Genomic DNA, 25,661 nt, shown 5'->3' on the forward strand with positions numbered 1-25,661 from the left:
CCATCACTGCCCTGGGCAGCCTGTTCCAATGACTGACAACCCTTTCCAGGAAGAAATTGCTCCCAATATTGAATCTAAACCTCCCCTGGTGCAACTTGAGGCCATTTCCTCTCGTTCTATCACTTGCTACTTGGGAGAAGAGACCAACACCCTCCATGGTCCAACCTCCTTTCAGGCAGCTGTAGAGAGCGAGAAGGTCTCCCCTGAGGTCTTATCCTGTCCTAAAGGGTGACAACATGATGGCAAAGAGACCTGAAAGGTCTGTGTCATTGCAACACCTGGTTGACCGCATGATGCACGAGTGGTTGCTGAAGAAATGTTGAGACAGCATGTGGAGCACATCACATCATCGTGTGTCCTGCGCTGGGGAAAGATTGTCCAAAAATGCCTTTTAACTAAAGAACTTCTTAATGGTGAATTTAACCTATTTTCTAGGATTGTTTTTCTAACAAGTGAGAGGTTTACAGGGGCAAAAAGGAAAAAAAAAAAAGCAACAAAGGGAGGTAAGAAAAAGTCTTTTAAAAGGACCTTAAATAAATTTTTCATTTACAGACATATTTGTTATATTTCAGTCTTTCAAAATGTGTATTCTGAGGGGGGCATATAATGTGTGAACATGTTTGTGTATATGTGTGTATTTTGTTATTTATACACTATATTAGTATTTTTATAGCACAGAAGACTTATTTATAGGCAAGAGTACTTGAAATTCTCCATTTTAATAACCAGCCTTCAATTACTTACAACAGTGTCAAGTTTTTAACCATTTATTCTGATTTTTTTTCCATTCTAGAGCTGGTTCATGTTTGTTCCCTTTGCTTACTTTCAGTATAAGCAAAAAGCATTTGGAGAATGAGAGAAGTGAATTGTTAAAATAACCTGCTAAGGTTACTTAGCTAGGTAGATAATCCCACTTTTGAGTAGATGAATTCACTTTGGATGGGACCATCCTGATGGTAGAGATACAACTTTTAATTCCTTTTTATAAATCTGCCTAAGTTTGTCCAGGTGAGAAACATTTGAAGAAAGCTCTGTGTATTCTGCATGGCTCTGTTAGAGCTTGGTTGGGGCATCAACATTGATCACACCTCACGTTTTTACTATTTCAACTCTCAGATGGTTTTCTCCATCCTAAGAAGTATTTTCCATCCTGCAATTGCAGAGGACGAGAAGAGACTCCTTGCAAAGGTGCTGTACCAAAAAGAGTTGGGTCATGAGAAACTGAAGACACCACTGTAGAAGAATGAGAGAAAAAGGGTTGGATACCACTAGATTTTGAACCCAACAAGTAGTGTTTAATTCCTGGAGCAGACTCTTATTTTCTGCAATGGGAAGAAGACAGATTTTAGAAGTTTTCACTGGGACCTAAGACAAAAAGTCTCACGATTTGGTTCCAAGCCATGTAGGAACAAATCTGAATCCTGGAAATGGTTTAAGTTAGGCCTATGAGGTTTCACATGATGAAAATTCAGAGGGAAAAGAAGGATTCCATTTTATCAGTTTTGTTTCAATATTTTGCATTACATAATATTTGGAACTAAGACCTCAAAAGCAAATATCTAACATTATTAGACAGCAAAGATACTGTAGTGATTGATCATTTGCTCTGAGACTAAGAAAAGCAAATGATCTTCAGATGAAGAGTGTCTGTCAAATATAAGGAAATACTAATGTAACTGTAAAAATTAGGAGCTTGTATGGAACTGCACATGCTCTGCTCTCCCAGGCTTAGGAAAGGGGGCATTGTGGCAGAAAATACCTGATGTAATTTGGATGAGGCACCTTCTGCATTTGAGAAAATGAGAAGAACTTGACTTGTCTACTCTAGCACAACAAAGGCTGAAAACATTATGATTGTTTTCCACAAATTCATGAAACAGATAAACAGTGAGAAGGGAAAACAGCCATTTAAGCTAAAGAGAATAATGGTGACGTAAGAACAAATAGACATAAACTAAACACAAATAAATTCTTGCTGGAAATTAGAAAGAAAAAAAATCATTTGCCAGGATCAAATGAATGAAGTTTTGGAGTAGCCTCCCAGTATGAGTATTAAGGAAATGAAGTCTCACTTATCTATCCAAAGAACTTGGTAAATTTAGATAAAGTTTTACACAATGTGCTTGCCCTTGACAGTAGAAGACTGGACTCTACCTGAGGAGACTCCTTTCAGTCCTATGTCTTTGAATTTCATATGAAATTCATTGTCTATATGAAATGTGTATTCGAATGGACTTTCAGGTTTTCCCCTGAGTATTTTTGATCCAGAGAAACTAAGTCGAGTGCCTCAGAAAGCAGAGGAAAAGCATCAGTCAGGAAAGGACAGACAGAAGAAAGCATTTAAGGATATTATGCCTTCCCACAGCATCTATTCCTCTTCTTGATTATTAAGGGAAACCAGGGTGACCAGACGAAAGATAAGCTTCTGTGCTGTAGATACTTCAAGTAGAATAACTCCCACCTGTAATTTCATACTCCACTGTCTTGGCATCTTTAAAGTCTAGAAAGTAAGTTCATCCCTTCCCACCAAGGGGAGAGTCATCTCCAGTTCCTGGTGAGATAAAACCCTTCGAAGGAATCAGAGATAACTGTTTCCTAATGAGATAAACTCTTCTTCACAGATTCACGGACATCAAAGTTTTAACATATTAACCATCACGTTACAAGGTACAGCAAAGTATCAGTGCTGTGAGGATTAAATTGCAGCTCTCCTGTGCCAGGGGTTTGGTAGGAGAGCAGGCAGTTATCAGATATTAGAAAGGAAACCACTGACAGAAAACAGAACAATTAAAGAACAGCTGTCAGAGGACTTGTTCCTTCAGAAAGTCAGAAGATAACATGGACGTGTAGGCCAATATATCTAGAAGAATGGACCTGTAAGTACTACAATTTCTAAACTGGTTTGCTGCATGAAGACTTGACCATCACTACCACCACAGAGACAGGAACACACACAGTATTGCCCATTCCACTAACAGTGCACTTCAAAGCACTTGACAAAAAGATGATAAAAATAAACTCTATCCTCTCGTCTCCCCCATGCTGGGGAATAAAGCAACAAGATCATCTTGGCTCCAAAGTGCTTCTGAATATCAACACAGCGGGATGGCTTAATCCCCACAGATTTACACCACCATAACCTTGCAGCTCTGATTTCTCTTTGCTAGAGTCACCAATGGTCCATTGATCTTGTTTATGTTTGTTAACAGTATTCAGGTGACAAAGAGAATTAAACATATGAATAGGGTTTATTGAGGCTGGGGACACACACCACTTTATGTGAGTTTCCAGCTGAGGCACATGAAAGCTCTGCTGAAAGACGATGCTGCTGTGGGACGTTCAAGAGAAGAAAAGAGTATCAGAGTCATAGAATCATAGAACTGTAGAATAGTTTTGGTTGGAAGGGACCCTAAAGACCACCTAGTCCAACCCACCTGCCATGGGCTGGGATACTTTCCACTAGACCAGGTGGCTCAAAGCCCTATCCAACTTGACCCTGAATGTTTCCAGGGATGGGGAATCCACAGCTGCTTTGGGCCACCTGTTCCACCTCCATTGGGAAGAATTTCTCCTCTATATCTAATCTGACTCTCCCCTCTTTTAGTTTAAAACCACCAGCTCTCGTCCCATCACTACGGGCCCTACTAAAAAGTCCATCCCCATCTTTCTTATAATCTCCCTTTAAGTGTTGAAAGGCCACAGTAAATTCCCTCTGTAGCCTTCCCCAAGCTGAATAAGCCCAACTCTCTCAGCTTGGGGTCAATGGAGACTGTCACCAGAATAGGAAATTACTCTTCCATTTTAAGATTGTTGGTAAAATAATCTGCTCTTAATGATCCGCACAGTTAAGGCCTTCTCTAATTCATCCAGCTCTAAACAATGTTCAATGGGATTTCTCTTCAAGCCAAGCCTCATTGCCACTTAAAATTGGACTTAAAAGGTGATTATCTATCCTCCATTGTCAGTAGGAAAACCCTGATGGATGTTCTAACAAGTCCCAGTAGATAGGGATCGAGCTCTGAAATGGGGAGGACACAGCTGAATGCAAGATGTGAGGATGCGAACACCTGGAGCTTGAAAGAACAATCAGCAGGTGACCTGCAGAAGTTCTGCAGGACTAAAGAGGAGGAACAAAACATCAGCTGATCCCTGCAAATTATTAGAAACCCAGTAAAATGTCCTGAAAACCAACCTTTAATCAGATGCATCTTGTAAAATGAAGATTAAGACGTTACTTGTCAGAGCTCCTGTTGCTTATAACTGAACAAATGAGGTCACTGACTGTGGTCGGACCTTGGGTCCTCACCACTTTTCAGACTTCAGGAGCAGCCCAGAGAAGTCACCTTGCAGCCATCCCTGAATTCAAGTGTTGTTCAGCATCTTTGCATTTCAGACAAGCTGTTTATATGCCTCACTACAGTGGTAGTGTGGTTATTTTTTAAGAGTGAGAATTGATAACTAACAATGGAAATTAATTATGTTGATGGATCATCAGCTCCAATGGCATTCGGATGGAGAATGTCTCTCTAAAATCAGCACCTCTTTAATAGTAGGCACTTCTTTATGTTTCAAACATTACCAGTGTTAATTAGGCCTTCGTTTAGAAGACTCCACTCCAATTCTAGTTAGAGCTTCTTGTTTTAATCATGCTGATGTTTGCTACCGAAATTTGTCCTCCAATTTAGAAACAATTCTGCATCTTCTCTGACTTAGTGGTTTATTGTACAGCTGTAGGAAAGATTCAGCAGTAAATCAGGTTCACCCTTGGCAACACAGGATTACTGGGAAGGGATTCTGACCAGAAAGATGTTAATAATTAAGAAAGCCAAAAGGGCATGGGTAATTCAGTTTTGAAAGATGCACATTGTGCACTTAGCCAAGTAAAAAACATGTACTTTTAATGTTTTGGCTATTGCTAATCTTTCCAAATGAGGCCATGCACAGTAAGAGAATCTTTTATTCTTAGTATGTTGCTCAACTTGTTACCCACTGAAATATTCACTAAATATAATGTGTCTTTACTTTGGAGCACAAAGGTGAGTCAAAAGACTATCCAGAGGGAAAACAGCAGCTACAGAACACTTAGTAAAAAAAAACCTGGGCTACTGAATGGGCAAATTAGTACTGAAGGTCCCTGGAGCCAGGCTGTGCAGGTTGATTTCCGATCTTTTCTATTCCCTTGCTGCTTATCTGCTGCCTTTTGATCCAGACTTCTCCAATATATGTTGAGATGAAAAGGAAGAGCCCTGGGGCTTTGCAATGCAAAACATGGAGATGTTGAACATGAACAGGAGCTTCTGATAGCACTCCATAGTGACGGCCCAGATCTTCCTCTAAAGACGTCACCACTATTGCTTTGTAAATGCACAAGTGACCCTCTTCCCTTGATCTAAGAAGGAAAATATACTTTTTTCTCCTAATTTAAACAAAGTCAAGCATGTTTTACTGATGCTAAGCAATGAGAGAAAACTAAGTACCACTGAACAATCCACTGATCTATAAACAGGGGTCCAAGGACAGCTACCAGTTGCTGCATCCCACAGAAGACAAATGTCTCCTTATTATGGACGTTTCTTTATCATTAATATTTGTTCATCTGTTTGAAGTTTTTTCCATCTGTGATTGTACCCAAACCTGCCTTTAAGTCTCAACAGAAACAAGAGAGAAATACTCGACTGTAAATTCATCCAGAGAAGTGAAGTCATAGGGCAACTGTATTTCTTGTCCCATCACAAGCGCCCTTCATTTTAACTGTTCAGCAGGCAAATTTTTTGTCATCTCTGTCCTTCTTGATCAGCCTCTCCCAGCTGTTATTTCTGATTGCTCACAACCTGAAAAGGAGGGTAATGCTACGGAAGAAACTGATTTGTTCAACCTGATTTTTTGGTTTGTTTAACCAGCAAACATATGATGCTGCGCGGTGTCAGCGCTGTGCTCCTGTTAGCATCAAGTCAGCCATGTAGAAAGTTATTTGTGTCCAACTCAATCATATTTATTGTCAGGTTGTTGTATTTAACTAGATGTGTGCTATTTCAATATTTCCAAAAAGCCAAGTGCATTGTGGAACTGTCTATTTCTATTTAAAAGCCCTACATTAATTTACTTCATTGCTCTGATTAATAAACAACTGAGATTCTTTTAAGATTGCAGTTACCTCTATTCTGTAACAGTTATTTCTTTTCGGCAAAGAAAGACTTGGGTCCTAGACTTGCTTTACATTTAGAAATAGGAACACAGGTTTGGATTTCATTGTTAATGCAACATCACTAATTTCAAGAGATTTTGCAGATTTATACAACCAGAGGCTTTGATGTCATAACGTTTTTGCATTAAGAAAAAAAAAAAATATATATATTATTACTCAAAGTTCCCATGTCTTTGCACTCATGGGTCAAAACCACGAAGACTCCACATGGAAAGTGCACTCACCTGCTTGTTACAAAACGGACCATAGACATTTAATTTAAAACACACCAGTGCACAGGGCTCCTGCTGTATTCACAGGCCCTTTTGTTTCCTCCTGACTCGCCTTACCTGGGTAGGAGGGGTGAGGATGAGAGATGATTGGGAGGGAAGGGCAGGGACAAGGGGACGGGTAGGAACACGGATACGATGTCAACATGGGGTCACAGAACTTACGGAGGGGTTTCCTACCTAAATGACTGGAAAGTTCACCCTTCCAGACATTAGGGAGCACTTTGGTGACAACGAGGAAGAGATGCAACCTCAACACAGTATGTTCACGGTGCATTATTATTTTTTTTTAAAAAAGAAACACAAAGACAATAGGAAAAATAGGAAGGAAGAGCATACCTTTCACTACCTTATCCAGATAGTGAGCTTGGGAGATAAAAGACAGGACATTTAAGGTAGGATTGAATAAGTGCATTGCGGCTTACTACGAGACTGTGCAGGTGCTAGAAAGGCAAAGGAGAGTTCGCTGTGATATGAAAAGAAAAACCTTGATTATGAGGAGAGAAAAAAAGGGAGAAGGGTGGAGCACAGCCCTCCTCAGTCACAGAGCTCAAGGAGGCTGCGTTCAGGCATCTTCGCTCATTAAGATCAGGAAGAGAAACAGGAAAGTTTTATATATATATTTAGGTGTTTATATATATAGGCATATATATATGCATAAATATATATATATAAAGGGCAGAATATTGTAATGCTCTGCTCATTTGCAATAGTCTACCTCTGTTTTACTGACTGCTTTTGTTTTCATCAGGGAAACCAGGGTAATTTGAAAGTGCTCCACGTCACCTGTCTTATATTTTTCTGCACAAAGAGGCACAGTTCTGTGACTTTACCAGACTGGGAGAGGCTTTTCCCTGGATCTTCTTAAAGGTAATACATCGCATTTATACAGCATCCTCTAGCCCCAGATCAAATTACTTTACAAATATTAAACTAACCTCATGGTAGCTCTAACAGATAACTAAGTATTAATATACTCATCCCAAGGAGGGCTACGGAAAAAAAAGGTTATAGATGTAGAGGGAGCAGTCATGTGCCCAATTCCCATGAAATATTAATTTGGAAAAACATCTTCTAATTGATTTTTTTGGGCTCAAACAGAAAGTTGGTGGCAAAGACAGAAGTCCTGCCTTGGAGAGCCCTTGCACACGCCAGCAGGCGGCACTCTCTGTCCTGGCAGCAGCTGGTCCTTATTAACAAATAAGAGGCTCCGAGTCTTGCATTTCTGCCTTTCATTAGCTGCTTACACGTTATCTCCCTCATTCTCTCATCTGCTCCCTGCAATCTCGCTCTCTGTTGTGTCCTGGAACCCTTTCATTAGGTTTTTGCTTCAGGTTCGTTCATGCCGACTGCCCACTTGGAAGGTCAGAGCCCTTGCAGGAATTACTTTTCCATCCTGCGAATCTGATGCATCCCTCGAAGCACTATTGTAAGTCAGCAGAGAGGGCTGGGAGGGTCAGAGCTAACCTTGTGTGGGGCAGCTATGGGGCTTTATGTCAAATATATGGGGAATTATATAAAATAATCACCCCAGTGTAGGGACAGCGATATGGGAAGGAACAGCATCACCATCCCCTTGGACGACGGCTGAAGCTTGGGATTGCATTGCTCGGATTTTGACATCCAGAGCAGCCCAACCTGTTAAACTCGGGCAGCAGTTGCTGTGCAGATGATGGCAGTGGTGGCAGTTGCCAACACCAACCGTATGTCAGGTATGAGAGAATATTTTTGTGTAATGTGAAAAACAATGGAAGCCGTCTATGGGATTATTCCATGGTAGCACGAACCTTTCTTCTCTAAACCCATAGAGTTTCATTTCCATGTTTTACTTCTTGGCCTTAAAATATCATCTTATTATCTACAGACTTTGCACACCCTGTGTGCATGTGGGACATGCTGAGGAACTCTGTAGGTGCTCAGAAGGAAAGGTCCTCTGCACCCAAAGGCATCACACTCAACTCCATGTCACTCCTGGAAGCCATTGGTTCTTCTTATCTGCTACGGGGGGAGCTCAATCTGAAAATCATCTGATTTCACCAGCCTCAGCTAACTTGGATTGTTTTATCCAAAGCATATTGTGAAAGGATCCCATGAACATTTCTCTTGGCTCACTGAGAGGGAAGAGAGAAGTGAGAGATGCTGGGGCATGGACAGGGCTTCTTCCCCCCACATTCTCCTTCTCCATTTTCTAAATATTCTTTCTTCATTTTATCTTCCCTGTGGGGGGAACCAAACAGAGCCTCAGTGAAATCTCTGCAGTTAAACTGGGCTCACGAAAATTTGAAGGAGAGGAGAAAGTGGATGTTCATTGCTGAACCAGCGATGGCACAAGTTTGTGCAACGGGGACTTTCTTTGAAGTTCACCTGTGCTTAACATTTACTGTCAAATACGCTGCCAAAGTTCTTAAGGCCAGATTACCTTCAGCTTGATGCAAAATCATATCAGAACAAAGCGGCATGGGCATCTTTTTCCACTGACTGCAATAACCGTGGCCTTCTCTCGCCCAAAGGTGTCCATCCCAATCAGGCAAGGTGGGTGCTAGAGGGTCAAACCCAGCTCAGCTTCAGCTGAGGACACACCTGAGCTGAGGATCTGCTCCATTGGGCTGAGGGCAGCAGGAACCTTCACCAGACAATGGTGGGATTGTTTTACATTGGGCTGCACATGGACCGAGATGCTTTATGGATTTATCTGGCAAAAGTGACGTGTTAGCCAGGGAAAAGAGAGCAGGATCCACCTGTAATGTGCCTCGTCTGGATTCCAGCTGCTCCAGCAGAAACTGAGAAGCAGTGATTACAGCGCCGGCTATTCAGAACATATGTGATTATTTATGCAAGAAGGCTGATGAAAGGCAAACTTAAAGGGGCAGATTTCTCAAAAATCAGAGTTTTGCTAAGTAAAACAAAAACCAGCCCCGTGGCGCCATAAGCAGAAGCCTGTGTGGGACGGGCTGTCTGCCTGTCTGTCCGTCTGCCTGCCTGTCTCGGCACTTGTTATTGCAAACAGCACCAGTGCGTGCCAGGACCAGGTTTTCAAAAGGAGTTAAGCACATAGCTTTTGCAAAGATCAATGGGAATTAGGCACTGAGGTGCTTTGGAAATCCCGCTAGATAGGGTGTTGTGTGTTTGGAGAGCTAAATGCTGGTCCCTCAGAGCTCCAGAGACCCTGTGGTATTTGGGTGCAGCAACTGAACTTCTACGGATGGCTTTGGTCCTGTGTCCAGGCTGTTCAACGATGACAAACATCCCAACTCTACCACATCAGGAAGCCCACTCTGCCGTTATTTTTCTAAATAACCCTAATATGAATGGAAGGATTAAGGCTTGATGCTAGTAAAACATCGTACAGATTCACATATCAGATACAATTAATCTCAGTGCAAGGCCCACATAGGAAGAGTGAAATCTCCTTTTTGCATCTCTGGGCGGGATGCACAGCACCTGGGGCACTATCCAGGTGACAGCACCTGTATTAAATTTGAAGCCTGGGAAATTTCTGGAAGTCGTTTATTAAACCCAGGACATTTTCTGCGAATCAATCCCATAGACTAACCTACCATAGAGATGAGTTGTAATTTGGCCTTTCAGAGCCCACAGTGAGAGGGATTATTTCACCATTAAATTCAACGCTCCCAAACCTCAGCATGCTCACCGGATGTGGTTTAGGGCAGAACAGAAGAAAGTTGAATTCTTAAAACATTTCTAACTGGGGGCAAATTTGGAATATGCTGGAGAGCACATCATAGGAGTCTTGCATTGTGGTTGTAGTCATTTTTTTTCCTTTAAGAAATCAGAGTAAACTGATTAAACCATTCTGCTGGGTTTCAGGATTCCTGCAGTTGTATAATCAACTTTCTGTTCTACTCTTTTCCTGGATGCACTAAGTTTGCTGAATTAGGGTGATGAATATAAGCTTCTGCCTCAATTTCCTGGTTGGGAATTAACTGGGGTTCCTCTAATGAAATCTCTGAATGTGAGCAATCAAGCCGGTATATTTGGTAACACGACCCTTTGTATGAGCAAACAAAATTAACCCACTGGGATCAGAGTTCCCTTGAACACCGTAAGAAAGAGCCTCCTACGACCTACAAAACAAAAGGGTTTCTTACACTCGAACATGCTCAGCGGGAAATGGATCAAGTGTCCTTTGCTCGTATCATCCATTTCTACCCTGTTACCTGCACACATGGCGATGCTCTTAAAGCGTCACTGCAGCGATGGGGTTTTGTGCTTGTTGGTGCTAAAGCAAACCGGGCCATGACACGGACAGATATGGAATTACTGTCAACAGAACAAGTTGCCATGCAGGGAAATTACACAAGGACAAGGGGAATGCTTTCCACATACTTAATGTAATTCCAAGTCAATGTCCTTTCATCTGTGCCAATATAACTAGCTTATTACTCCCTCTAAAGCTATTCAATTTTCTTGGATATTTATGACTTTGCCAAATCTCCTTTACATTCTACACATTTATCAGCGAAATATTCTGTAGGAAATACGGTTTACAGCTTTGGAGGCATGAGACTGTGTACAAATTTGTTGCTAAATCACCATGCAAGAAGATGAAGCTGGGGTGGGGGGGTGGGAGGGAAGTGAAAAGAAATAGGATTGCTCCAGCACTCTAAGTATTAAAGAATGATTCTTACTGCAACAGGAAGGTAGCGCCACCCAAAACGATAGCGTGCACCAGTCAAATCGCACTGCTGACTGCATTGCGGTGCCGGCCTGTTCCCTGATAACAGGGGCTCTTTAAACGTAGAGTGAGGAATACTACAAATAATGGGGTAAACTTAATTACCAGGAGAGATAAAACCTTGCTGTTGGAAAACAGTCTGGGCATATCAGCTCTGTGGAGAAATATCACACAGCGAACTAGTGGCATTTTAGTTTTGCAGCAGAACTAATAAAATGGCACTGAGGGTATGAATAAGGATTTTTTTTTTTTTTTTGGTGCATAAATGACTTTCATATAAAATTGCCCCCTGGATTTGGGGCCTTCTGGCTGAAAATTGTTTCTTTATTTTAAAACTCTTTCATGAATCTGTGTTGCTTTCCAAATGGAAGCGCTTGAACACAAGGCTATAAAACAGTATTACGGAAGCACAGGATTCCCATTAACACAGGACTGCTCTCTTTTCATTTTAACATCATTTAAGAAAGGGTTTTTTTTAATCTCTTCCTCATGAAAAGAAATGAAATCTGCTAGGTACATAGAAAAGAAAGTAGAATGTAATATCTAATGAGACAGAGGAAGTTTTAAGAGCCAGATATTTTTCATTAGAGGATGCATGTGGAGACCATAATTTGGTAGGGTGGCATTAGCATAAATATTAATAAATGATAAGTAGAAATGAGCCACAGATATGGTTTATAACATCAGCTTAGTGTTGGAATTAAAATATTGTGATCAGGCTTCATTTCCCGTATGTCTTTGCATGGGCAAATTTACGTGGTGTTCAAGCCAAAAAACATGATGTCTACATATAACTAAGTTAATATTCCACACAGATAACTATGCGGATGTTTGCCTAGATATTGCTAGGGGTTAATTTTGATGTAGTGTAATTTATTATTATATGTATCACAGCATAATGAAAGCAACAAAGGGTTAAATTTTCTTATATTTAAAGGAAGCTGATTAAAATAAAAAGTCTGGAGGAGAATTCTCACTCTGGAATAACTCTTCTAAAGTCACCTGAATTTTTTCAGGTTCAGATAGGTACTATTGAGAGCAGAACTGGATTCACTAATTTAGTTTTCTGTTAATGTATAATTAATGGCAACTGGGGAGTTTTAATACTACCGATTTATAGCGGGACTACGGAATGGGGACTAAAATGGTTGAACAGTCAGAAAAAAAGGAAGAAGGGAAAAGGCATCAAGGAGTTGAGTGAGATGAAGGAGGAAGGTAAAGCCAAGCCATTTCATTAATGATGCTGCAAACTGCTTAACATGGGAACTTCATGTCTTTGCATGATTTCAGCATAGTGGTGGCATCTTATTAGTAATAATAATGATATGACACCGAGAGCTAAATGTAAGTGCCAGGTGCATAAGGAATACAGAACCAGAGAGAGAGGGAAGTGAAATGGATAGAAATGCAGCAGAGCAGACAAGGGATAAGCAAGACGGTGTAAAATATCAGCCAGAAGTAACATGACTGTGGTTTCCTCTTTTATACTGGCAAGCAAAGTGGCCGTGCAAATAATGGAGCAAATAAAAGAAAACTTTCAGTCAGATGCATGTTTTTGAAAATGCTGTCGACATGAACAGAGAGAAGTCTTGGAGGCCACAGAAAGACCTTTTGAGAGAGGCAAAGTAGGATGTTTTTAAAAGCATCTAGACAGCTTGTCTCTATAAGATCAAACACCGCATAGGTGCACTTCACGTCTGATAATAAAAAATATCTATAGCCATGTCATCAACAAATGAAAGGACATTTTGTCTTGCTCCCACATGAAAATGTATGATGTCAGAACTCGAAATCCAAGAACAAAGGTGCTCATGCTACACTAAGTCACACATATTCAGTTAAGCATGCGCCTTTCCTCCTCCCCTGATCATCAATTACTCTTGGAAAAGTAGCCAGTTTTTCTTTCTCCCTACCAATGGTGCAGTGCTCTCCGTTCCAGCCCGGGCTGCATTCACACTTGCCGTCCCGGCACGTCCCGTGCTCGTTGCAGCGCGGGTGACACGCTCGCTGATCACAGGCTGTGCCCATCCATCCCTCCTCGCAGCGGCAGGTGCCCCCGACGCAGACGCCGTGTCCTCCGCAGTCGGCTGCACAAATCTCTGTGGGAGAGGAGAGAACAGAGAGGAGGGGACGTGGGTGTAGAGAAGGGAGAGAGAAAAAATCCAGGGTGTTATTGTTAAGAAAAGCAGCCACACTTCACTACCTCTCCTTACGGGGCAATGAAAGGAATTCCTGGAGCTCGTAAGGCTAATCCTTCCTGACAATAAGAATCTAATAAGTATATTACAAACAAAAAAGAGACGGACACGGATTGCGGGGGTCTGCTGTGATTGAGCCTCCTATTTGCTTTCTAATTCTCTTGCACTCCTCGAGCTTTTGTGAACAGCAAATCCGAAGGGGAAGGCTCTTCCAATAAACAGAACAAAAGTCACGTTTAATTAAAATCTGGCTAAGCGAGGAAATAATGTGGTGATAAACTACTGATGCTAAAGTTAAGCGCTGGCGAAGCCTGTTTATAGCTTGTTAACCCATGGTTTTGGGGATGGAATTCATTAAAACCTTTTTATTTAAAAATTAATATAAAATATTTCTATTTCTACTGAGTTTGTGCATCTGCTCTGTCTCTGTTCTCCTACCACCCCTCTAAAAATTGGCATTCAGAGGTACAACCAGGTTCTTTTTGTGAGCTACACAAGCTGGAGTTTATAGGATGGTGCTTGTTGCCACGTCTCATTGGAGTTAATGGAAACACGGAGTCAAGGCTGGGCATTTCGGTACTTACCTCCAAAAAAGAGAGGTGCTGCCTTCCCACCCTCCATGAGCCCCAGTAGGAATGATGACACAGATATATATATATATAATATTTTAGCCCAGCAGTGAGATTTTGGCTAAAATCTGGCATGCCCTTGGCATGAATTTGGGAGATTTCATGTTTTCATCTGTACTATATTTGTCTGAAAAAACTGAGACTTTGTAGAGAACAGGTACCCACAAGTCAGGTGTTAAAGTGCCTTTAACCACCATCACTATATAGGACTGATTTCAAGATAAAAATAAAACAAATAGTGATGTGGTGCTATACTACAGTTGAAATGAAATGAATCTATTTCTTCTTCTCCAGGCTCATCACCTCACTGTTCCCTTTTGATCTCCTATAAACCGTAACCACACTCTCCGCCATCAGAGGAGCGGCAATTTGGGATGTATTTCAGGTTTTCCCCCCTTCCCTTCCTGCCTTGGTGCACCTAAATTTGATTGAACGTTCCCAAATGTTTGGGACTCAAGTCCTCTGCTTGACTGAGCTGTTTTATAGCACATTTTCTCCCCGTTGCCCCAAATTCGTACCCCAGAATGGGTATCTCAGGCACCAGCCCATCCCCAGTGCCCCTCTTTGTGCCTCTGACCATTTTAAGGGCAGGATTCAGGCCTCAAGGCTTCTGATGCGACTGCTATTATACAAGATATTTACTTCGGGCCACCGGCTGCACATAAAATATTCAAACCCACTCAACCCGCATTAACATCACACCTGACTGAAATTCAGCCTTGCTTAACTGGGCTTTAGTCTTTTGCTAATTAATACTGCTGGTAAGAGGAAGCTTAGGCTCTTCGGGGACTTTTGACACACTCCTGATTTGGGGCTGGAACATCCACTTCAACTCCATTGCAGAGAGCTGGAAGGTCTTCAGCCCCTTACACCTTGTCTCCAAGGATCAGAGAGTTCTTTAGGCAGTGATAACTACGATAGTAATAATAATAATGCTTCCTAAGTCTAGAAAATACCTCGTTTTCCAAGTACAACAAGAACACAACATCTGGCTCCTGCTCACTATACAGCTCAGGGTGGTGGAACAGTTTCCAGTTGAACTCCTTTCGCTGCAGCATCTCAGATGTCTCCAAACTCTCTCCAACTTTTAGTCTTACAGATTTAAATCTCTAATGAGAGAACTTTGGACTACAAATATGCTTAAGACACTCAGGAACTTGCCTGTCCCATTTAGAATCAAATTTTGGGCACCTCGTGCACATACCACTGGCTCCCTAAATGTCGCAGAATCTAATGTAAACTTTATTGGAAGTCAGTAGAAGTTACACTATCACTTAACACATGGCTAAGGAAGGACTCTTGAGTTGCTATCAGAAGTTTTTACGCCGCATCTGGCATTGTGACACAGATTTTCACAGCTCCTAGATGCGAGGGAGGTAAAATCCTACCGCAGTGCCCATTATGAACATAAGGGATGGGTAATTATCTACTTGCTAAAGGGTTAGAGCCCAGACGTGTGCATTTTCTACACCTTTCCCCAATTGCCAGACAGCACTGGAATGGAGTGTGGGCTGGTCAGGATGGTATGTGAACACACAGGGCTGCAAGTTAGGTAATGGAGCTATAAAGCTGCAGTAAAAGAAAAAGAAAGTATAAAAAAAGTCTCTCCTTGGCTGACCTGATCTATAAAGTCTGGGGGAAACAGCAGATAAAAACCAAAAAGCTAGATTTATGGTACTAAAATTTCAGCAAGCTGAGAAGAAACACATCGAGAAAGCACAAAGTCTGAGACTGCGGGTATTATATTTAAACCCCAACTGGAAAAGTCTCATCGCGGCCTTTGGTGCCTCCAGCAGCCTTTCACCATAGGGCTGCTCTGGTTATTGCTTTACATTCTTCATTCATCCGTGTTGAACTTTGCACCTCAGAATACTAAATAACATGTAATTTTTCTTGTTCCCAGTTCACGAAGCAATCCAGAGAACAACAGCTTGGTTACTTCACATCTTCATTAGGTTCTGTTCCCCAGATTTGAGATTCAGGGTCCCATCTCTAATTGGGAATAGCACCAGTATTCCAAAGCCCAATGACATGCACTGTGAATAATTTCCACTGCTGACTGTGAAGCTCTGAAATTCCAAAGACACAAATATCTCCAGCAATGGATGGGAAAACTGGCATCTTGGAGGACTCGGCTCCTTGTGGCTCCAAAGTCCATGTGAACATCTTAAGGACTTTACTGTTATTTACTTAATATTTTCTCTTTGGTTTGAGAATATAAATGAGTCTGACTACGTGTGGTTATTTTCTGATGTTAAGATGTTACCTCTATTTTCACAGATAAAGTAATCAAGGCATAAAGAAGCGGTGGATCTACAGGTATGTGTGAACACTGTGAGAGGGACAGGACATCCAACGTGTCCTGACACCTGGTCTTGTGTCCCGTCGATAAGTCAGGGAAATGACAGTAAGTCAGATATCTACTGGTTGGTAGTTCAGGAAAAAACACAGGGACAAAAGGAAGCTGCTTGAGTGATAGTCAGAAGTCTTTTCGGAGTTATTTAAAGGTGTGGAACTAGGATAATGGAGTGACATTCAAAAATGGTGAAGAGAGGAAAAAAAAAGCACTTTCTGAAAGGCAAAATCTCTGTCAAGTCAGTTCTATGAAAAGGGATGGAAAAGCCACTGGGACATTTGCATTTTGACTGAAATACTTCCCAGACAACAGACTGCCAGGGAACGGTTCTGTACGCGCACTGCAGGATCTGAACCAAACCGATCTCAGGCTAACCCAGAACACGGGGAACACTTTGGGTTTCATTCCCCATCCAGCTGAGACCCCAGTTGTACCACCACCCACCAGAGGTGCAGGCTGCAGGTTACGAATGTATAATTCATATATAATGGATATATAAGGTGGTTTGTGTTCCCAGGCCCCAAGAGCTGCGATAAAGACCCTCAGCTGTGAAAAACATCGTGAAGCAAACTGCTTACGACAGTCTCCCTAAAATGTAGTTTAATTATTTCTGACAGGGAATCAGAAGCCAGGAACTCTCAATCTGCAGCTTCCATTTAGCTGCCAGTTTAAAGATAGATGGGAACCATACAATTTAAATAGCTTTACAACACACATCCTGCCGTACGCCCTGGCCCTTTCTAACACGGCGCTCTTAAACACTCACAGGTTTCTAATGGGTGATTAAATAGACTGAGTAGCTTTTACTTTTCTGGTGACACTCAAAGAAATGATCAAAATGGATTTCAGATTAAATTTCCACTTAAATATGGGTCTTATCAGGCAGCTCAAGACGACCAAGGCTGATTTACAGGAAAGGGCAGGTGAATTGTTTCTTCGTCATTCAGTCCCAGGGACAGAATTTGCCACCCTTGTTCTTATCACAAGCTGCATTATTTTTGGTACATTTCCCAATTCAGTTGTTAAAATTAGAGCACATGATTAGCTACCCTCTGAGCTGCGTGAGCAAATGAGAAGGAAAGCTTTTAATTCTCCCATTACGGTATTCACACTCTGGCCAGCTGTACTATATTGCTCCTGCTTATTTAAGCTTAGTTAGAACGCTGTGCTGGTGCATAAAAGACCTGCCCGTTAAATATTTTCACACCAGCTGTTCCCAAAAGGTGACTAAATATTTCCTTTCATCTTTAATCTCTTCTGCTGTTTGTATGAACAGTTTAGCCGTTCCTTATCCTTTCCTAGAGTGTTTTACGTGTCTTGTCGTGCAGTTCTCAAAGCCGCCTGTAGTTCCTTGAAGGAAGGGGATTTTCTGGGCAAACGTGGTGCCCAGGTCTAAGTGCAAATATGAGGCTTTCTGTCCTCAAAAGGTACAACCGGCTCACGCACCTCTGTGGGAAATACCAGGACTTTGAGTAATTATGTCTTTTGCTCCCCAACGCTTGCAGTGGGCACTGATGGATGGTAAATGATGCATGGATCTGGGGTTTTGTCTAACCAATCACGTTCATTTCTATTCTACCATCTGGGTTTTTTGCCACGTTGCTGTCTAAGGATTGATGTCTTCCATTGCCTGCATTCCACCTCAGCTCTTACCTGAAGAACTGAACTGGACCTTATTGCTCTCTATGGGTCAAGGAAGAAATGTAGCTCCTGAGGATGATTCACCTGGAACTTCTTCCATGAGGAACTCATGGTGCTCAAAGCCCTGTTGAGTTTTGGGTGGTCCACCCAGAGATCTCAGATGCATCATAGACATTAGTCTTAGAAAAGGATAATGCCTTTCCATTCCAAAAGGATTCTGGTTACTTTTCATGCAAATAATCAAAATTAAATGACCCATCTTTAGTTGCAGAACCTGCTCTATTCCGTTGCTGCTCGCCCTCACCAGAAACTATCCCATGAGGCCAGACTCGACTGCTTGCTGGCTACTTTTTAAACAATATATTTTTTTTTCTCATTATCCACTCATGATTGGGGGAAAGATTTCCCCCTGATCTGTAAAGGTTGCCTCAAAATTCCTCCAGGCTCTCCTAAAAACCCTAATCCACCTTGAACCCTACTCAAAGTCTTGACAGTGGACACTGATGTGCCTCAAATTCTGCATATTGCATTGACCAAAATTGCACTGCCATTTTATTCTGTCTCCACCAGCATGTCTCTGTAGTTCTTCACTTAACGCTTAAGTATCTCAGCTATCTGAGGCCAAGATTATCCTTTTTGTTCTGCGTTTGCACTGTACCAGGTGTAATGAGGTCACAGTCCATTAGCAGCACTTCAGAAGTAAGAATGCTAAAGCAATTACTCATACAAATAAAAACCTTGTACCTGATTCTTCTTTCTCTCTTTTTTTTTTTTTTTCATATCCTGCTGAAAATTGACCCAAATCTGTCCCCTGAAGAATAAAAAGGCTGCTCTGTTGCCTTTGATATTTCAGAAGAAAAGTGGGAAAAGAAACTTATCAAACACTAGCCACCAGTGTAATGCTTTGTTCATGGCCTTTTTTAATTGATATAACAGACATGGTGACTTGTAATACAGAAGTGGAATTGTAGAATGGTTTGGGTTGGAAGGGACCTTAAAGTTCATCTAGTCCAACCCTCCTTGCCATGAGCAGAGACACCTTCTAATAAACCAGGTTGTTCAAAGCTCCATCCAGCCTGGCCTTGAACACTCCCAGGGATGGGGCATCCACAGTGTCTCTGGGCAGCCTGTTCCAGCACCTCACCACCCTCATGGGGAAGAATTTTTTCCTTATATCTCATCTAAATCTCCCCCTTTTCACTTTAAAACCATCACCCCTTGTCCTATCACAACAGGCCCTGCTAAAGAGTTGGTCCACATCTTTCTTATCAGCCCCTTTTAAGCACTGAAAGGCTTAAAGCAGTGGGGTGGGTTAGAAGGGGGGTGGTCAGTAGGTCAGAGAGGTTCTCCTGCCCCTCTGCTCTGCCCTGGGGAGACCACACCTGGAATATTGTGTCCAGTTGTGGCCCCTCAGTTCCAGCAGGACAGGGAACTGCTGGAGAGAGTCCAGCGCAGGGCAACAAAGATGCTGAAGGGAGTGGAGCATCTCCCGTGTGAGGAAAGGCTGAGGGAGCTGGGGCTCTGGAGCTGGACAAGAGGAGACTGAGGGGTGACCTCATTCATGTTTATCAATATGTAAAGGGTGAGTGTCACGAGGATGGAGCCAGGCTCTTCTTGGTGACAACCTATGATAGGGCAAGGGGTAATGGGTACAAACTGGAACATGAGAGGTTACACTTAAATATCAGAGGAAACTTCTTGTCAGTGAGGGTGCCAGAGCCTGGCCCAGGCTGCCCAGGGGGGTTGTGGAGTCTCCTTCTCTGCAGACATTCCAACCTGCCTGGACACCTTCCTGTGTAACCTCATCTGGGTGTTCCTGCTCTGGCGGGGGGATTGCACTGGACGAGCTTTTGAGGTCACTTCCAATCCCTGACAGTCTGTGATTCTGTGATTCTGTCCATCCATCAAATCCATGCCTTTCCAATTAGAAACAAGAATGTCATGTTAGACAGCACCAAATGCTTTGCACAGGTCTAGGCAGGTGACATCAAGTTGCTCTTCCCTGTCCACCAAATCTGTAACCCCATTGTAGAAGGTCACCAAATTTTTCAGGCATGATTTGCCCTTAGTGAAGTCATGTTGGCTGTCACCAATTACCTCCTTATTTTCCATGTGCCTTAGCACAATTTCCAGGAGGATCTGCTCCATGCTCTTGCCAGTCATAATGCAGATTTTCATATTATCTTCACATTATATTATAGAATTAGGTTGGAAAAGGGATAATGATGTCAATTTGTTCTTCATTTAAGGTAAATCCATTTTTACATGTTTACCCCTAACTCCCCTAAATCCTAAAATTGGCTTGACAACAGTTTAAACCTTTCCAGCTTAGAGAAGAGCAATGCAGATGAAAATTCTTCTTCAGCATTCATGTAATGCAGAATCAGAGATTTACCTGCTTCTGGTCTGCCTGCTAAAGCCTTTAATAAACACAGATTTAGTGCTAAAATATAAAATCAGGTGAAACTGCTCAAATCTTCCTGAAAACTGGGGCAGTTCCACTGACCTTGAACGTATTAATAGAAAATTTAATAATTAAAAATCTGTCTTAACTGGGATTTTTGGGTTACAAGTTGGGTCCTCTGAGGCCATTTCCAGAGGAGCGGCATGGGGGAGAGGCAGCGCACAGAGCTGAAAGGCTGTGTTTGGTGAAGAGATAAGCTTTGTTTTCACAACCTGCATTTGCTTCAGAAGGCAAGTTATGGGGAATATCTGGGAAAAGCATCTAATATAAAGATACGGATGGAAAAAAACATGATTGGTGTGATTTAGATAGCGGTGAAGGGCTAAATACATGCCTTGTAATGAAATGCCTTTTGCAGTGTTATGAGAATCTCATTTATATGATTTGATAACTCTGCAGTGCCATATGAACTTCTCTGCTGGAACTGAAGAAGACATAAAGCTCATTAGCTTTTAAAATCGTCCTTTTTTACAAATGTTATAACGAAAGATTCAAACTATGGACCAAGACCAAACCTGAAAGGAGAGGTCTGAATTTTCTGTCCTTGCCAGTAAAAAATCTGTAGGATGGAATCCTCTGAAAACCATCCCATATCAGTAGCGACTGGATAATTGTACAACTTACGTCGCTCTCAGTGATTTAAGGTGTTTTTTTCCTTCAGAGATCATATCCTAAAAGCGACGTCTACAAAATTTCATGCCTTTATATAAATCATGTTTATCTATTTTAAAAACATACATCCATTACATAAATATTACCGATCTAGAAATAATAACTATTATTTATGTCAATAAATATAAAACCTGTTTGCTTTTATGAGGGTAATTAAACTTACTGAGACAACTGTCCACTGCGCTCAAGGATCTCAATGCATTTGCCATAGTTCAGCAAATTGAATATATCTGGAAGGCGACAATAATTTCTCTCCTTTCTATGGATGAGGAAATCAAGATTAAAGGATGCTCTCCAGCCCCTGAAAATGGATCCATCAGCTTTGCTACTGTCCCTCATCAAGAAGATGACTGACCTTCAGCCGTGGTTTTGAAATCTGATTCAGGACACCTGAGTTTTCACCTGCTGAACCTGAAGCCCCAAGACACACAAAGGACATGTAAAATATACATGAGGAAGAGGAGTTTGTACTCCAAGCAAGTTGAGCTGGCTTAGCTGTCTATCTCTAGCAGGATTGGTGGAAATTCCTGACAAAAGAAACAGCAATCTCTGGCCCTCATATAGACACAAAGGTTAACCCCACTTCAGCCCTCACCCCATTTCCCTCCTGGTATTTTGTTCATTGAATGCACAAGCAGCTTTGTGTTTAACTGAAAGGCTTCTGCAAATCCTCTTCTAGGTCTCGGCTCTCTCTGGGGATTCAAATCAGGAATCGAGGTGGCTGAGTTGCCTAACATGGAGATAAAGAGCCCACAGAGTAGCCTCTCATCTGTCCTATAACTGCCCTGGCTGTGCCGCCATCCAGCAAGACCTGGACAGGCTGGAGAGTTGGGCAGGGCAAAATTTAATGAAATATAACAAGGGCAAGTGTAGAGTCTTGGATCTGGGCAGGAACAACCCCAGGTTCCAGTAGAAGTTGGGGAATGACCTATTAGAGAGCAGAGTAGGAGAAAGGGACCTGGGGGTCTTGGGGACAGCAGGGTGAGCATGAGCCAGCACTGGGCCCTTGTGGCCAGGAAGGCCAATGGTACCTGGGGTGGGTTAGAAGGGGGTGGTCAGTAGGTCAGAGAGGTTCTCCTGCCCCTCTACTCTGCCCTGCAGAGACCACACCTGGAATATTGTGTCCAGTTGTGGCCCCTCAGTTCCAGCAGGACAGGGAACTGCTGGAGAGAGTCCAGCGCAGGGCAACAAAGATGCTGAAGGGAGTGGAGCATCTCCCGTGTGAGGAAAGGCTGAGGGAGCTGGGGCTCTGGAGCTTGGAGGAGACTGAGGGGTGACCTCATTAATGTTTACAGATATATAAAGGGTGAGTGTCAGGAGGATGGAGCCAGGCTCTTCTTGGTGACAACCAATGATAGCACAAGGGGTAATGGGTTCAAACTGGAACACAAGAGGTTCCACTTAAATTTGAGAAGAAACTTCTTCTCAGTGAGGGTGGCAGAGCCTGGCCCAGGCTGCCCAGGGAGGTTGTGGAGTCTCCTTCTCTGCAGACATTCCAACCCGCCTGGACACCTTCCTGTGTAACCTCATATGGGTGTTCCTGCTCCATGGGTGGATTGCACTGGATGTGTGTTCGAGGTCCCTTCCAATCCCTGACATTTTCTGATTCTGTGATTCTGTGGAACCCACCTTTCATCTCTAAAATGAGTAACAAATGAGTTTGGTATAGTCAAATACTTCAACTGATGTAAGTCTGTCCTCTGAGACTAAGCCTCTTACTCTGCAAACACACAGCACCCAACACATGGGGACTCTTGGGAGCTCTTGATAGAAATAGAAAATAGAAATTAGCAATCGCCGTACTAATGGATCACAATCTGTGTAGCTGCACAATGTACAGTGGTACAGCTGGGATGTCAGAAAAGATCTCACTTCTAAGTGCAATTTCAGCTTGCTTCATATTTACATAAAGTTTTTCCAGCTCCCGTCTGAAAAGCTATAACTCTGTGAGATGAAATTCCATTAAATGGGTCTGCTGCCTTTTATCTGCCTCTAGTTTCTTCAATATTTATACCCTGCTTTCATCCTTGCCTTAAATGCTAGGGACTGACCATCACATTGTGTCTAAAGCATCTCCTCTATGGCTGTGATTTACTTTTGTACTTGTGTCAATCTTCTCTTTATTTGTTATTCTGAACTTTCTTTTAAACTGTCTCTTGCAGTTGAATAGCAGGACATGAAATGCCAGGTATTGATGGACTTCAGTCTTGGAGCTGAGATTTGTTGAATAAAAATAAATATCCCAAAGTGCAGGATTATGTTTTTCTCTTTGATGCTTAATTGGATCTCTGTGGTTTCTGGGATGCGAGTTAAAGCCTCTCAGAGAAGAAACAATTCCTGATGTATTAAATGAAGTTCCTAACAAGGATTCTTCTCTGGATTAATTTTAATTTCCTCTCTGCGTCCATAAGGAGGAGATAATATGACAGTAAAAAAGTCTTTTGCTCATGCTTACAGTCATTAAAAAGAGCTAATTTCTTTTCCAATTCTGCGCAGTTTGGGTTTGTCTATAATAAATTCAATAGAGCACTTACAAATGTGCATGCTGAAGCAATCACAAACTAGATTTGCTTGGGATTTCCCTATTCAGAGCTCAGCACTACTATACAAACAGACCCAACATGGTTTCCTTCTTCTTCAGACAACATTTCATGGAGGAACTTCAAAATGTTATTGTTATTAATCTTTTCCAAAAGCTTTGTTTCTGCTGTGCGGTCCATATGCCTCACCACTGGTCTAGAAGGACCACCTTGACAGAGAAGAGGCAAAGCTCCCTCCAAAGCCCTTTCAAACTTTCATCTGTTGAGGTCATTAGAAAGGTGCTCATTAAATCACAATTATAGTTTTTAGAGCAGGAACACCTCACAACTTGGAAAGGGGCAGAGAGGTTTTACTAAATCCAGCACATTCACTTCAAGCAGCTTATTAAATCATGGTTTTCTGGTCTTCAATAGACACTGATCCACTATGTGACAATCACTGGTCTTACGTTATTTTTCCCTGCTTATTTTTTGTTATTCTGTTTTACTGATTATTTCCCCTGTTATTTAACTCAGCCGTTCCAAATTGCAATGAAACATGATGAAGCTGAAAATATACAATAAAAACCTTTGCAGCAATCATGATGAGGTTGGTCAGAGTGTAAGGTCACAGTCACGGGAGTTGTTCAACACCAACAGTGTGAAAATGACTGAATGCAAGTGAAAAAGCCATGACATAGGACCTATGACCATCCTTGGTGAGCCAAACGAGGTGTGAGAGGACAGTCTTGATCCAGTCTCATCAAGGTAGATCACAGGCAGAGCCCGACTACATATAAGCAGGTAAAATTTCTTCATGCAAAGGGTTGTCGGGCATTGGAACAGGCTGCCCAGGGAAATGGTGGAGTCACCATCCCTGGAGGGGTTTAGAAGATGAGTAGATGAGGTTCTTAGGGACATGGGGTAGTGCCAGTGTTGGGTTAGCAGGTGGACTCGCTGATCTTGAGGGTCTTTTCCAACCAAAATGACTCCATGATTCTAGGTATCCACACTGCTGCTATTCCAGCAGTATTCTGATTAAAAGAGAAAAGAGTCAGAAGCAGAGGTCTAGGGTCACAAAACGAAGAGTATGTCTACACAGTCTTCTGTGAATTGGTTACAAACTGACTGACCAAACCTACTGAATGCCATGTATCTTCAGTTCAAAAGCTGCACAACTTCCATAGAGCAATACCAAACCTGCAGAAATATATACTGAATCCTACAGTTTTACAAGAACAGAATCATAGAATTTTGGCTGGAAAAGACCTTTAAGATCATTGAGTCCAACTGTCAACCTAACATTGTAAAGTCCACCTCTAAACCATGTCCCTAAGAGCCTCATCTATGCATCTTTTAAACCCCTCCCGGGATGGTGGCTCCACCACTGCCCTGGGCAGCCTGTTCTAATGCCCAACAGCCCTTTTCAAGAAGAAATGTTTCCCAATATCCAATCTAAACCTCTCCTGGTGCAACCTGAGCCCATTTCCTCTCATCCTGTCACTTCTACTTGGAGCATGACCTATTCCATGCAGTGACTACAACATTTCAGATTCTCAGCTGGCTTGATCAACTGGTTCTATCTCCAAAAGAACTGGAAGAACCAGTCCACATCACTCCTGCAGCACAGTAGTTGTGTCCTCAGTGAGAGCTGGATCACACTTACTGTGCCAAAGAAGTGATTTAATATTGTTTAAAAAAAGCAGCAGCTTCATAACAGATACTCTGTTGTAAAGATGGGGATAAATTATGCTCAGCCTCCATGTTGGCATGATATAAGTCCAGAAAGGGAAGGGACCCACAGGTATCATCAAGTCCAACTCCTGTCCCTGCATAGGACAACCCCAAAAATTTACACGAAGTGTCTGAGGGCATCGTCCAAAAACTTGTTTTAGCCCTGGAATTTAACAGCTCGTTTGTGGCATCGTGAAACATCTATTTTTCAATTTAGCCAAGTTAACATGAACCCCAGAGTGCCCAGTACATTACTGCTATTTGCAGTCAGAAAAGTC

The 25,661-nt window shown here is 42.2% G+C and overlaps 1 protein-coding gene across 16 annotated transcripts in view; it reads right to left on the reverse strand.

The window, feature by feature from the left end:
* TENM4 (teneurin transmembrane protein 4) overlaps nucleotides 1–25,661 on the reverse strand; it is a 1,656,871-nt gene that overhangs the window by 116,633 nt on the left and 1,514,577 nt on the right. For 10 of the 16 annotated variants that reach the window (XM_065029145.1, XM_065029736.1, XM_065029665.1 and 7 more), the window contains 2 exons: nucleotides 13,084–13,269; nucleotides 6,814–6,840 (listed from right to left, as the gene is read on the reverse strand). In XM_065029145.1, the coding sequence (XP_064885217.1) occupies nucleotides 6,814–6,840; nucleotides 13,084–13,269 (213 nt within the window). The remainder of the gene's footprint in view (nucleotides 1–6,813; nucleotides 6,841–13,083; nucleotides 13,270–25,661) is intronic. The other 6 variants (XM_065029994.1, XM_065029946.1, XM_065029796.1 and 3 more) reach the window with 1 other exon arrangement.

This window comes from Columba livia, chromosome 1 (assembly GCF_036013475.1).
Source record: "Columba livia isolate bColLiv1 breed racing homer chromosome 1, bColLiv1.pat.W.v2, whole genome shotgun sequence".
NCBI lineage: Eukaryota > Metazoa > Chordata > Aves > Columbiformes > Columbidae > Columba > Columba livia.